General features: G+C 30.9%; 1 protein-coding gene across 1 annotated transcript in view; it reads left to right on the plus strand.

The window, feature by feature from the left end:
- Positions 1-13127, plus strand: part of LOC131843630 (cardioacceleratory peptide receptor-like) — a 55640-nt gene extending 42513 nt beyond the window's left edge. The window contains exons 9-11 of the mRNA XM_059192301.1: positions 5714-5894; positions 9670-9802; positions 12742-13127. Coding sequence (XP_059048284.1) covers positions 5714-5894; positions 9670-9802; positions 12742-12897 — 470 coding nt within the window. The 3' untranslated portion in view covers positions 12898-13127. The remainder of the gene's footprint in view (positions 1-5713; positions 5895-9669; positions 9803-12741) is intronic.
- The last annotated feature ends 1241 nt before the right edge of the window (positions 13128-14368 follow it).

Raw genomic sequence — 14368 nt, forward strand, 5'->3', positions numbered from 1 at the left:
ATATAGAGGGCGAAAGTGTCCCGCGACCGGAATGTAAATTTTTCACGATTTTCTATAGTAATTGATATTATGTCTGTCTATTAACCGAACATGAATACACAAAACTGGCTATAGTTCATTATAATTTTATGACTTGAAACTTATACACAAATAAAAGACTGTATACTGTTAGTAAAGCAATATGAAATGTATAATATAAATATGGTCCAAAGAGTCGAATTGTTTTTTTTATTTACCTTCGTCAAATATTATTAAATTTACAATAATAATCACTTAAGAAACCGTCGCGTATCGTAATCATTCTAGCATTCTATTCATTCATTGCTTATTTCTCTCTTACACCAATTCAATTCAATACAAAATTCATACAACATTCATTTAATACAGTCGGTCCATTATAATATATTACATTCCGCACCAATACCACAAATATATATATATATATATATGCAAATAATACACACATACCTTTTAACTTTATGAATGAAAACTTTTAAAATCACTTAAAAGTCATGATTATTTTGTGTAAGTAAGTCAGTATACATATACATATATTTATAATATATATGTATATGTCCATACGTACACCAAACATATGCAATTAGCTTGCACTAACTTTCATAATAATGTTTCAGTTATTTTAACTGTAAATACGGATCTTACACATAATAGGTACGCAATAAAATCTTAAGATATAAGTCGATCTAAGCTCTACCATAACAATAAAATAGAAAGAGGTCAACAAGACTTAAAAGTAGAATTACTAACGTCATAGGACCAAACTCCTTATACAATAAAATAGGTTTACGATCACATCTATCATGTGTAACTGAACGTAATAGTTGTTCTTATTGCTTTCTCACTTTTCACATAAAATCTTCATAAACGATTCGAGAAGTACTTGATGACATAATAATAATTACAATGATAACACAAAATTGTGTCAACGCATAAGTTTTCTACCTAAATAAGATATTATTGTTGCATCTTATATACATTTTCGGACTCGGTAGTTTAGCAGTTTAGAATACCGCCTTACTTCCGATGGTCGTGGTATTGGTTCGATTCCTCGCACAGTACAAACATTTATATTTATGAGTATGATTATTTGTATTCATTTAGGTATTTCCTATGTATAATATATGTAAATGTATTTATAAAAATTTTATTAAAGTTATTGTGTTAGTCGTCTAGTACCCATAACACAAGTTCTGCTTATCTTGGAACTAGATGGCGCTGTATGTATTGTCCATGGATATAGCACACCGTTTTACGTCCGATGGTCGCGGGTTCGATTCCTCGCACGGCATAAACATTTGTATTCATGTTTGTATCGGTCTGGGTGTTTTCTATGTATAATATGTTTGTATTTACGAAAAAAATATATATCTATGTACTTGTATCAGTTATCTAGTACCCGTAACACAAGCTTTAGCTAGCTTAACTTGGGACTAGATGGCGCTGTGTGAATTGTCCTGAGATTATTATTATTATTATATTATATATTGTCTTTCTGAAAAACTAATATATTAAGCCTCTGTGTTCTGTAATTTAACTGTCATGTCTCAGCCTGCAAACCGAAACACAGTTTACAATTCAAGCTGCGTTACTTTATAAAAAGTAAGAAGTAGGTCTATCTCAGTAGGATAATATAGTAATATAGTGTAATAACAATATCGAATAAATTAGTAATGCCCAATATAGATATAGTATCATAACACAAACTCTATGTCTTAATTATGTAGACTTAACTGAATTACTAAGTTTAAAAAAAAAGAAGAATCGCCTTTAATGGTTCTTCATTTGGATTTTCATTATGGACATTAATAAAGGATTCATACTGTAGTATGAATCCTTTATTAATAAAACCTGTAGGTTTGCATAAATAAATTTAAAAGGATAAGGCTCACGTACTTTGTGTATTGTATCTGGTGTTGTGAAATAAACTATTTGTTTACGTGTAATATTAAATCGGCCTTTAAATTAAAAAAATTCTACACATATTAATCCCGTTTGCCATTGCCGATTTAGGCGTTTTTATTTATCGAAATCTTCAACAAGAAAACATCACGAAAGGTTAGGATTAAAATCCTACTTCAAATTGTATTAACACAAATGTAGGGTTAACAAAACTTAAAATCTATATTAAAAAGTTAATATGTCATTACGATAAAGATAGTATATATATAGATTGTTATAGCAAGTATTTATGTACATATATATTATTGTTATGTAAGCATATTACTATTGACATATATACCTAAGTTAAGTAAATACAAATAGTATAACCTTTTCCCATTACTGCCCTTCAATCGCTTTCTGTTTTTACCCAATGTACATTATTTTATATAGTGCAATAAAGGATAAATAAATAAATAAAATAAATAGTAGCAGGTTCTTTGGACTTAGACTGTCCAATTTAGGTAGCAAAACTAAAGCTTTCACGGGTAATTTCCGCTACAAAGCAGCAAAATGGTAGCTAGTACTACATACCCTGAGGCAGTTATACACTACATATTATATTCGGTTATAAAACATTATTTATTACAAAGAAACCACATTTCATTGCTAAGGGCTACTAGTCTATAGTAACCTTACCAAAGTTTTATTTAATAAATAATAATATTATATACTTTTATAATCATATATGATTTTTGTAATAGGAAGTATGAAAGTGGCGCCGGTGTCGGAGAGGTTGAAAAGTAATCGTCTATCGTGGTATGGAGATGTAATGCGTAGGAATGAAGATAATATTTTAAGGAAGGTGTTACATATGAATGTGGACGGTTATAAGGGAGAAAGAAGGCCGAAAAAGAGATGGATGGACTGTGTGAAAGATGATATGGTAAGAAAGGAAGTAAATAACGAGATGACTGCGAACAGGGATGAATGGAAGAGAAAAACATATTACGCCGACCCCAAATAAATGGGATAAGGAAGAAGCAGATGATATGTTTTTTATAAATGACACTTAAAAAATTACAATACATATAGCACACTGTTTTATATATAACGAATTCGCTTCAGTTTTTTATGGAAAATATGTAGAATACATATTATATTAGAGAATTTTTTCTTCCGTTATTTAATAATGAATGAAAAAAAATATGTATTCAGTGTTTATAAATTCAATATTCATTCTATTATAATATGTATTCTACAAATTTACTACATAATTCGCCAAGAAAATTATTTTTTCCTCAAACTTTGCTATCCTACACGTCAGTTTAATTTAAGAATTAAATAGTTGTTTTTGAAAAAAAAGTAATTTATAAGCCTTATACAGCTGGTTTATCAGCGATCACTTATATAGAATTCATTATTTGTTCCTACAATAAATTAAATAAATATATCTCCAAGAACTATAGATGAAGTAAAATACTTTCACCGTAAATTTATTAAGCATTAAAAGACGGCGTTAATGAGGCGATGAAAATTTTAATCATTACATTTCTTGATAATAGTAGACCTTGTTTTATGATAATGAACTTTTCGATAATTATAATTATTATCCCATAATTTTTGCCAAACCATAAAGAACTGTTTATAAACGATTCATCAAAGCGTGCATTCGTTTCTATCGACAACATTATCAAGTCAAGAAGTTTTTATCTCGTCATACAAAATTCGATTTTCTACCATTTTTCTTCGTTGAAGTCGATTTAGCATGTTTATTAGGCATTACCATTTTTATCAAGATTTTGTTATCGGTTTCAGCGTGGTCCAATTTTTGGTGGATACGCTATTAGGTCTCTGAAAGCCGGGAGATTGGATCGGCCTGTAATACCCAAAACACTTTTATGTCTCACCATCTCGGTGAATATTATAAGTTATTACTGCCGCCACAAAGCTTACCGTCTTTATTTTGTCTATTATCCGTAAGTGTAAATTTTTACGGTATTAATACTTAATAAATATGTAATTTTTCGACTGCATGTTATGAATATCTCTACTGTATATACTCGTACAATGGCAGTTCATTAATTCATTACAGTGCCTAACGAATTATACTATGATAAAAGCTGCAACAGCTCATTTCAAAATCCAATTTGCACAGTGCGGAATATATTAAGGAGATTATTTTTATTATTAAACAAAATCTTGACCTTAGGAACACTATATTCCATCAATACTGTAATGTATACATCTAATACAAAGCAATGCGGATAATTTTGTAGCATATTATTTTCTTACGATCCACCTGATGGTAGTAGTATCAGAGACACCCGTGATACCACTCATGCATTGCCATTCCATAGAATTATGATATCATGCCTCCTATTCTGTAATTACACTGTCTAATCTGATTCTACAATCGTAACACACCTTACAGAGTTATATAGCGGCTGAAATAGGTGAAAAATACGATTTTTTACAGTCTATCTCTAATAAGTTCCGAAGTTTGGATATATAACATATTGTATATTTATAAAACGCATATAGGTTGGCTGGCTAATTCCTGGGTCTAAAAGTGTTAAATATATGAACAGAGAAGTAGAAGTAGCATCTCGTATCATTATCGTCAGCATGCACGGGTAATTCATTATCTCGAATTTTAAGCACAGAATACTTTTTTTTAAATATTATTCTATATAATATTTTCAGTATAAACAGTAAATTGTTATACTATCCCACAGCTTCATAGGTCAATACTAGTAGCTCTAAGTGATTTCTCAGAGATGTCCTATACAAATACGTTAAACTAATACGAACTTTTCCCAACATTTTTTGCCCTTCAATTACCAATATCGTCGTTAATATTAGTGAAGCAGCTGGAACTTAGTTAAGTTAGTATAAGAAAAATAAGTAATATTCTAACAAAACTGTACCACGGTTCGTCGAAGATGTTATTTCCTATCCCTATAATGTTTATAAATAAAAGAAAATCATTTTTACTATTCTCACTAATGATACTTACTATAAATCTATCAACGCAGTCTTTACGGAAATTTCTTTTAGGTTCAGTTATTTTTTATACTTTAATATGTTTATTCGTCTTTACTATTCTTCCCAAGCAGAGGGTTTTATGTCTAGGTGTAGCATTACACTTAATCTAATTTAAATTAAAAAATGAATGTGTATTTTTGTAAACATGTAAAAGCTGATTTGAAAAGAATAACAGCAGAGTTTCTTGTCAGTTCTTAGCTCGCATGTACTCTGAACTGACGGTAGATTTTGATATATCATAAGTCTGTCTGTTATATACCTACATAAATAAAAATATTTTGATTTTAGGCATACGGCACCTATTTTTATCAACCACTAGCTGACCAGCGCAACATCGTCAGCATTAAATTTTCTACGTTTTTACTTCACCTTTCAATGCACTTTCGTTCCCATTTCTCGTATTTGATGTTAAATGGGTTATCCAAAATAAAAATCCAGATTTTACCCCCTACAACCTCACAGAGTTAGATACTTTAGCAATATAAAAAAGAAGATATTGAATACTATAGAAGATAGACGACGAAAAATGTTAGGACATTTGATATGAAAAGATTATTGAATGAAAAATAGAAGGAAAGAGGGAGAGGGGAAGACCAAGACATAGCTACATATAGTAATGTCATATCAACGCTTAAAAAGTATGATGGAAGATCGCGGAAAGTCGCAACAGCTCCACCGACAAGAGTGGCTCTTAAATTATGAATTAATTAATATTACGAATTAAGGTGAGTAGAGTTTTAGATGCTAATATATATTTCATTTTCAGTATTCGTCCTCTGCTGGTCACCATACATGATATTCGACCTACTACAAGTGTATGATTTCATCCCTGATACGCAAGTCAACGTGGCCATAGCATCGCTGATACAGAGTTTGGCGCCTCTGAACTCGGCGGCCAATCCTGTCATCTACTTCATATTCTCCAACAGAATATTCATTAGCCTCAGGTATTTTTTTATTGATTATATCTTTTTTATGTAATGGCAAACAAGCAACATGTTAGCCATGGCACAAAGTTTTCTGTTTGTAACAAATAAACTCAAAAACTACTGTTTTTGAGTTTATTTGTTACAAACAGAAAACTTTCACCGTTATAATATTGGTGTAAAAATAGTGTGTATATATATAACTAGAAATCATACTGTCCAGAAAAGCAGTGTCATCTACTGGGTCCAAATATGTACATTAATATATTTTATTAAACTATCCAGAAACTCATAGGAATACCATTAAAGTTTCGGAGAAGTCTTGTGACAACTAAACGAGTTACAGAAGAATTATATATAACATTATATGTGTATATGTTACCTTTAGTTACTTTCCACATTTCCGCGGTTCATGTTTTAATTAATCTATGATTGCACAGCTTGAGCTGTAACGCAGTTGCGTCGCAGTTTCGACTTAATTATAAAGTTGCGGTTAGAATTTACGGGCACAGCGAGTTATCATGCTAATTCTCTGAAAGTGAGTTAGTTTATTTGTTATGTTTTTCAAATGTGTTTTCATTTGAAACGAAGAAGGAAATATTTTGTTATTATTATAAACTTTTTTTAATAATCATCGTTAAATAGTTGTTTTTAAACTTTCGTGTTTAATGTACAATATTTATATTATTAACCGGGTATTATTACGAGAGGTAAATACCTTTATTAGCCATACAATTATTCGTGTTAAAACCCATTTAATAATATAAATAATCATCTAATAAATATCCAAATTTTCAAGTTTTCTTTTTCAATGTTATTTGGAATGAAAAGTTTATATATTTGCAAAAAAAAACTACTCGTCACAGGAAAATCTTAGCACTATAAATTTTTACTGCGTTTTATTCTGTTTTAATCTTGTAACAAAAGATATCTTTCCTCGTGATACAACTAATTTTCAGATTGAATTTCAATGAACCATTCAATCTTAAAAAAATTACAAACAGAAACACAAACGTACAGATAAATAGACACAATTTCTTATTTATAATATAATATAATAAATTTCTCCGCTATTCGCTTACTGCCTGTTCAGATTGCCTGGGTACTATTAGAAATATGGTTTCGCGTATACTTCCAATAATTTACGAGCACAGCGTCAACTTCTCAAATGATTTATTAAAGCAAATTAATTATTAAAGACACTCTCATTTTAACAAAATACAGAAAATCTACTTTCTTGCTAGAAAATTTGGAAACACTCAGCAACTCGGAGTTTCAGTTAATTAAATTTTAATTATTAAAAATTAATAATAAGTTTTAGGTGTGTCAACTGTTAAGATTAATTAATTGTTCACTAATTTACATACACGAACTTATTACCTGTTTTAATTCTGAGGTAGACTGTAAAAAGTCATATGCATGGGTACCTCAGTCTCACCTATTTCAGCTGCCAAGTTTTGTAATTTGTAAGATGTGTTTCAGTTGCCAAGCAGCCTTTTTTGTAAGATGTATTTCAGTTATAGAGTACAGATTAGGCAGTGAAATCACAGGATAAAGGGCTTTTGTCATTTAGTCCTCTGGAATGAGTGGTATCACGTCTGTGATATGATAACGTGATATCCGTAGTGCTGTTCTTATATATAGGCGACGGTTACCGCTTACCATTAGGTAGACCGTCAGCTTGTTTGCCATTCTAATTAAATGAACAAAAATTTCTATAGTTTCCGTTTTTATTGATTACTTTTTATAATATTTCTCACTAATAACTTCTACATAAATAAAATCATTAAATAACTACTGAACTATTTCACGCACGTACTAATTTATTGTGGACTCACCTTCCAGCAATTGTATTTCCGAACAGGTACGGTATTGAAACCTTTAAGAAAACAGCTTATTCTTCCTTAAAAATCCGACAATTCTCCTGTAATTGCCCTTGGGTGTTCAAGGCTGCAGTACTCACTTACCATCAGATGTGCTGCAAGCTTGTATAAATAAATATAATTCCGAAATATTTTGTTTCTCGGTTTTCTCTCATTTGTATATGTTGCCTGATGATCATGTCTTTTTATATATAGAGTATAAAAATTGTTAAGACATAGATACTTAGAATTTCTAAAATACTTTTAATCATATATAGAACAAGATGGTGACTTTGTATAATAGATTGGATGTAATTACGTGAAAGACAGTCATTAAACGATTGCATTAATTTTGATAGTACAGTAATGCTAGCACAGTTCTCGGATCATAAAACGCGAGCGTGCTTTTAAGTGTTTCATACTGTTGCTCCGCTATATTGAAGGCTGAAGAGATTTCCAGAAAGCAAGTACCTACTTTAAGTGGATATTAGTATGCAATTTTCTTGGACGACAAGAAGGAAATAATATAAAGGAGTAAAAATTTCCAAGTTTTTTAAAATTCTTAGCAAGCAATCAGTAGCTTGTTCTAAGGATGAACGTCAATATCAAACTAATTAGTAAATGTTTCTAATTACCTTAATTATTCGATAATCGATTTTTGTAAAGGTAAATATAAAGAAATTAAATAACCCCAAATCAAAAAAGCTCTAAATATATGTAGTTATGAACCATCTCGATCACGTAAACATTCAAACCAACAAAATGTTGTAGGACTATCCAATACGTATTTTGAATTTCCTATCATTTTATGTTTCTAATTATTCATATGTTCATCAGGTAGCCCTATCTGATTTTATGTCATTTGCGTTTCAAATATCCTTTCTTTTTGGTCAACCGTATTGAGTCCTATTTGATTTCATGTCATTTTGCATTTATATCGCCTAACAGTACAAAATATCTTTAAAATACTCCTTTGTTTCGATTCGATATTGTTTAAGTATCGCTTGTAAGTGTAAATGTATTCGATACTAAAAGTGTTTTGTAATATAAGTATCGAGCGCTTACTTACTCGTATCTACCTACTTATATTGTACATTCGTAATTACAACAATATTCTAAATGATAATTGCTAATGCTTATTAATTTTGAGAACAGTTTATAGCCATAATTTATAAAACTAAATGAACATTCCTGCCTCGGAAATGTAAGGAAATGAAACAAAATAATATTCTACATTTAAAGCCGGATAGCGAAAATGAACGTTTCGTTTTTAGTCAAAACATTTGAAATCAAAACCAAACCGCATTTAGCGCTTAAAGGATTATCCTATTGTGTATTTAGAAAAATCTAGTAAAAGTAAATTGGTTATGTTGGTGGTTATAATTACTTAGACTGGAACACACGATCCCACATATAACAATAGGATTATATATATTAGATTATCAATTCTATGAAAGGTGTTGTACCTCTTATTTAATTAAATACAAGACTTTGTTCTTACTCCTGAGACTCATAGTTAAAAACACATTATTACCTATTACTTGGGTTTTAATATTACTAATTTTTAGAACTCACTAATTAGGGACTAAATTAGATTGCATACGAAATCGTCTGCATGAGACATCTTTACCTCACATATTTCAACCGCCAAGCGGAACACAGCTTACAAAGCAAGCTTGCTTTGTAAGCTGTGTTTCGTTTGAAAAGTGAGAAATGGCAGTGTAATTATTGGCTACGGAAGCATGACACCTATTGCGTTAATATTCCTCCAGAATGTTAACGCATAAGGAGTAATTCAATCGCTATGTGATGAAGCGTATACCCACTTTTCTGTACTCATTTTTTGTCATTATTATAGAAGACTTAATATCGATGTATTGAGATTTTTATCGTGATAAATATCGATAATTCCTACCTAACATGTCAACCAACAGGAACATACCCCCATACAAATGGTTGTGGTGCTGGGTGAAAGCCAGTGAAAGTCCAGCAGGCAACGAGTCTCGGGCTCACACCGAATTGCTTACATCTTCGCATCGGAGGACCAGACACGATCTTACTGTCAGGGTACGTATTGCCTACTTCTTACTGTCTACTTATTATATACACTAGCGCCTGTTGTTATAAAGAACGCGAGGTTCACAGATTGTTATTTTGCATACACACTTCCTTGTACGTACGTCTTGTACCTCTATAATATATTCGTACTTATCCGTCTTTTGTTTTATAATCCATCAGTCCATAATATATTAGAGATATAATAATTTATTGGAAGATTTACAATTAAATGAAATATAATAATAAGCTCAATTAAAGAAATCAAGAATCAAACCTCCCATATAATTTGTCTACAGTCGAGAAGTTATAAAATTATATAAATAGTTCAGTAGTATTATTAAGAGAAAACCAACATAGTGCTAATAAATGAAAGTTATAATTGAAGAAAAAATCAGGCGTTTCGTAATTGTTGCTACAAATACTACTTACACCTTTATACTTATCTAGCTCAGTTAAATAATTATGTTGTTACCGATACTATACTTTTTATATAGATTTATTACTTTTATACAATTTAACATATTTTACTTTACTGACTGAACTTTAACTGAACGTAAGTTTAATTCCCAACACACATCAATGGTGTTATTACAAAAAAGGTCATAATAACTACAATTATAAGTATCAAATTAAGACTAAATATTAAATGCAGTTAGTTCCTTCTTTTATATATCTAATTAAGAAATTTCCTGGTTATGTAACACAGTTAACAAATCTTATTCGAAACAGATTGAAATTAACAGTTCTACCCTCTTCAATATGTGTTAACCATTTAATAGCATATAATTAGTAGCTTAATTTGACGATCCGTCACAGACAATTAGTACCTACGTCTATAATTGAAATACCGCTAATTTCTGTTTCAAGTAGAATTGTTCGACAGTGCTTCACATAATTAAGCCTCTAGCGTTAACTTAAGTTAACAACTTTATATTACGAGCTGTTTATAGTAATTTTATCTGCTTTATAATAAAATAATACCATATATAAGTCCGTACATGGTACATCTTGGCGTCAGATTTCATTAAATCTGTTTAGTTCAGCCCTAAAAAAGATAACAAACCAGCATATAGATAGGTATGCTTTCACATTTATAGGTAATAATAGTAATACGGATGGTGTACCGCTTGCGGCCATTACGTGACATTACTAAATTAAATTTAAAAAAATCCTAAAGTTCTAAAATATTCTTCAGTCTCGTCTGATTAGTAATTTTGCCTGTTCGTTTGTAGTTTCTTATATATACTAGCGGCCCCGGCTTCGGACGAGTATAAGGACGCTATATAAATACTATTTTGATATTTATTTCACACGTTGGGTTACATTATCGAAGTTTTCGTAACCTTACCTAATATAATAAATAAAAGAACTTTTTCATATCCTATTGCTATGTTCATCAGAGATATTGTAGGATTAGAACGGTAAAATAATATGTAGAAATAGATCCAGTAGTTTCGAAGCCTATACAGTTTAAACAAATCTTAGCCGTGTATTTTATATCAAAACCTAATAATAATAATAATCTTTATTTAACTCTGAAGGATCATTACGATATCTTATATATAAAATTCTCATGTCACAGTTTTCGTTCCCATACTCCTCCGAAAGGGCTTGACCGATTCTCATGAAAGTTTGTGAGCGTATTGAGTAGGTCTGGGAATCAGCCAACATCTATTTTTCATCCCCCTAAATGTTAGGGGTAGTCCACCCCTAAATTTTTTTTTATATTTTAAGGTAAAACAACGTTTGCCGGGACCGTTAGTTATTTATACAATAGGTACACTTTCAAGACAATATCAATCCTTTTATTATTTCTGTGTAGTCCTGGCTTCTCAACTAGCATTAGCCGTATGATTTTAGATATATAGATATACTCGTGTAAATAGCCATCTTTGTTTAAATGAAATTCAATAATTAATGGCGGATACATGTCAGTGACATACCTGTAAGATAATATTTCGACAGGGAACAATATTCGTGAATTATTTACAGGTGAGTGTACTTAGGTGACGACCGAGACAAAAGGCTTTTGATGTCAGAATCTTAATAGCACCGTGACAATATGAATGAAAACAGCATTGTTAATTTAGGTGTTCCCAAAATAGGCTCTCAAACAAAACATATGGGATATAGTAATTATACACATATTAAAAAAGTCTACTGAATCCTTAAGTCGGTCCTTAACATGAAATCGATAGAATATAATATTAATATTTCAACCTAGCTTGAAATTTTTGCTGCTGATCTTAAATAAATATAATATGTGATATTTATTGAAGACAGTTGATGTTGTCTCTGATTGTGTCATCTGAGATTCTGAAAGTACGTCATTATTCTATTGAAAATTACCAGAGGTAGACTAAAATATAAAAGCCATCATCAGATGGCAGAATATCAATTCTAGCCGACAAGTAGCTTGCTTTATAAGCTTTGTTCTGGTTTTATGTGCTTAGTTCACTGACGAGATAACACCAGTGTAACGTTATTGTTTTTCTAAATTGTTTTTGGGTGATTTAGTTACTGCATATATCTTTTACAATCATAATTAGTTAGTGTTACAAAAATGAGTAGAAAGTAATAATAATATTTAAACAAATTAAAGGGGTTCGATCACTGGATGAGTACAACTTTGTCCTGCTGAATAGCACTCCCCTGTTCTGTGAGGTGGCAGATACGGGAATCTACAGCTGCGGCTGTGAAGGAAGGTCGTGCGCTTCCAAACAGGTCCTACAGGTGCTGGAGAACGTTCGGAAATTCTTATGGGGTTTACTCAACCCCTAATCTTGTACTAACGTGACGTTCACGTCTATAGGCGACGGTCAACGTTTACTATCAGGTTGGCCAGCTTGTTTGCCATTCCCATTTCATGTCATCATATTTTATATTCATGTCATGTCAAATGCATCATCATTTTACTTTCTTAATCAGTAATTATCTTTGATAATCAGGTTAAAGAAGATAGCCTCAAATACTCCAAACCGAGAGTTCATCAGTGCAACAGTACGAGCTCAAGGAAAGTCCGCCTCCACCTTCCAGATGGTCAGAACCAGATCAACAACAATTGTCACCCAGTGCAGAGGAGACGCGACGATACGTTTTTGTAATGTATTTATGTACTTTTTAATTACAGTTGATTCGAGAACATTCTAAATTTTGAAAATGTTACTTTTTAATATTCTGTATTGTTAGACACTACATTCCTATTACTTAATTGATAATGGACTAAGACACGGCGTAAATATATAGCCTCATCTGTTATTTCATACTGAGAATGTTTATAATTTGACGACCTCGGTGGTCTAGCGGTTTAGCTCACCGCTTTACTTCTAATAGTCGTAGGTTCGATTCCTCGTACGGTGCAAATATTTATATTCAAGAGAATGTTTGTATCGGTCAGGGTTATATATGTATTATACTAAGAAACTCCGAGCAGTTCCTGGAACTTATGACACGGGTGTAGGTAGGTATATAAAAATCCGTAAATCAAAATATTTATCAATAACCTAACCAAAATGTTGTCATTATCAAGTAACAGGCGAGAAATATATATTTCTTATGTCGCATCTCCTACTATAATACTTGTCGTAATACATCGTGACTAGGTTGTTGTAAAATTCTCATTAACATTAGAGTATTATTCACGATCCTTTATTTTTATTTTAAGACTTAACGTTTTGGTATACGATTATATTTAGAAAAACGTTTATAGCTTCGATATGAATAATTAAATTTATCATTTATTATTACATAACCATGATTAACTAGAATGTGCTTCTCTATCCTCAAACCTATGTAGTTATATGTCAGAGTTCATAATAGAAATGAAAATATAACAACCAAGCAATCTCACTTTTGGACTTACAATATTGGTTCAGATTTATTAAGATACTATTTAATACTAGCTGTTATCCGTAACTTCGTCTATTTCTGAGATAATATATAGCTGTCATCATGATGAAATCTGTGGACACATCAAATATTAACATCCATTCCGCCATAGGTAGGTAGGTAACAAACAGATAGACATACATTTTGTCGCATTTATATAAATAGATAGACTGCTATATAGAATTATGTAAAAGGGGCTTAATTAAAATTAGTTTTCATTAAATAATAGAGTTATGGATAGAATATTTTGCTCAGTTATTATCAACCCTATTAATATTTAGTGGCTTTAATAAACAGTAAGACAAAATCTGAGATGAAATAGTTGTGTTGCATTTTTTAATTTTTTTTGTCTCCATTCAGTACTGGTCGCATTTGCGCATTTGCAGTGATGTTTGTATATTTTTGTATAAAATTATTACTAATATTTATACATTGTGCATTTTTTAAATACGTATGTTTTCTTTGTCATAAAATCTTAAAAAAATAGTTTTATTATCTATGCTCGCATCACAACTGGAACTTAAAACGTAAATAATTTAAATGTTATAAATAACGTAAAGACTAATTTATTTTTTATATAAATATAAATTAGTCGTTAGGTGTGTACCTATATCGTTGATATAGGTACACAACTAAACACAAATTTATATCAACAGGCTGTATTATGTCCTTCAGAAACAAACAAAC

Source organism: Achroia grisella, unplaced genomic scaffold, assembly GCF_030625045.1.
Source record: "Achroia grisella isolate CSIRO2021 unplaced genomic scaffold, CSIRO_AGI_Agris_v1 utg327, whole genome shotgun sequence".
Classification (NCBI taxonomy): Eukaryota; Metazoa; Arthropoda; class Insecta; order Lepidoptera; family Pyralidae; genus Achroia; species Achroia grisella.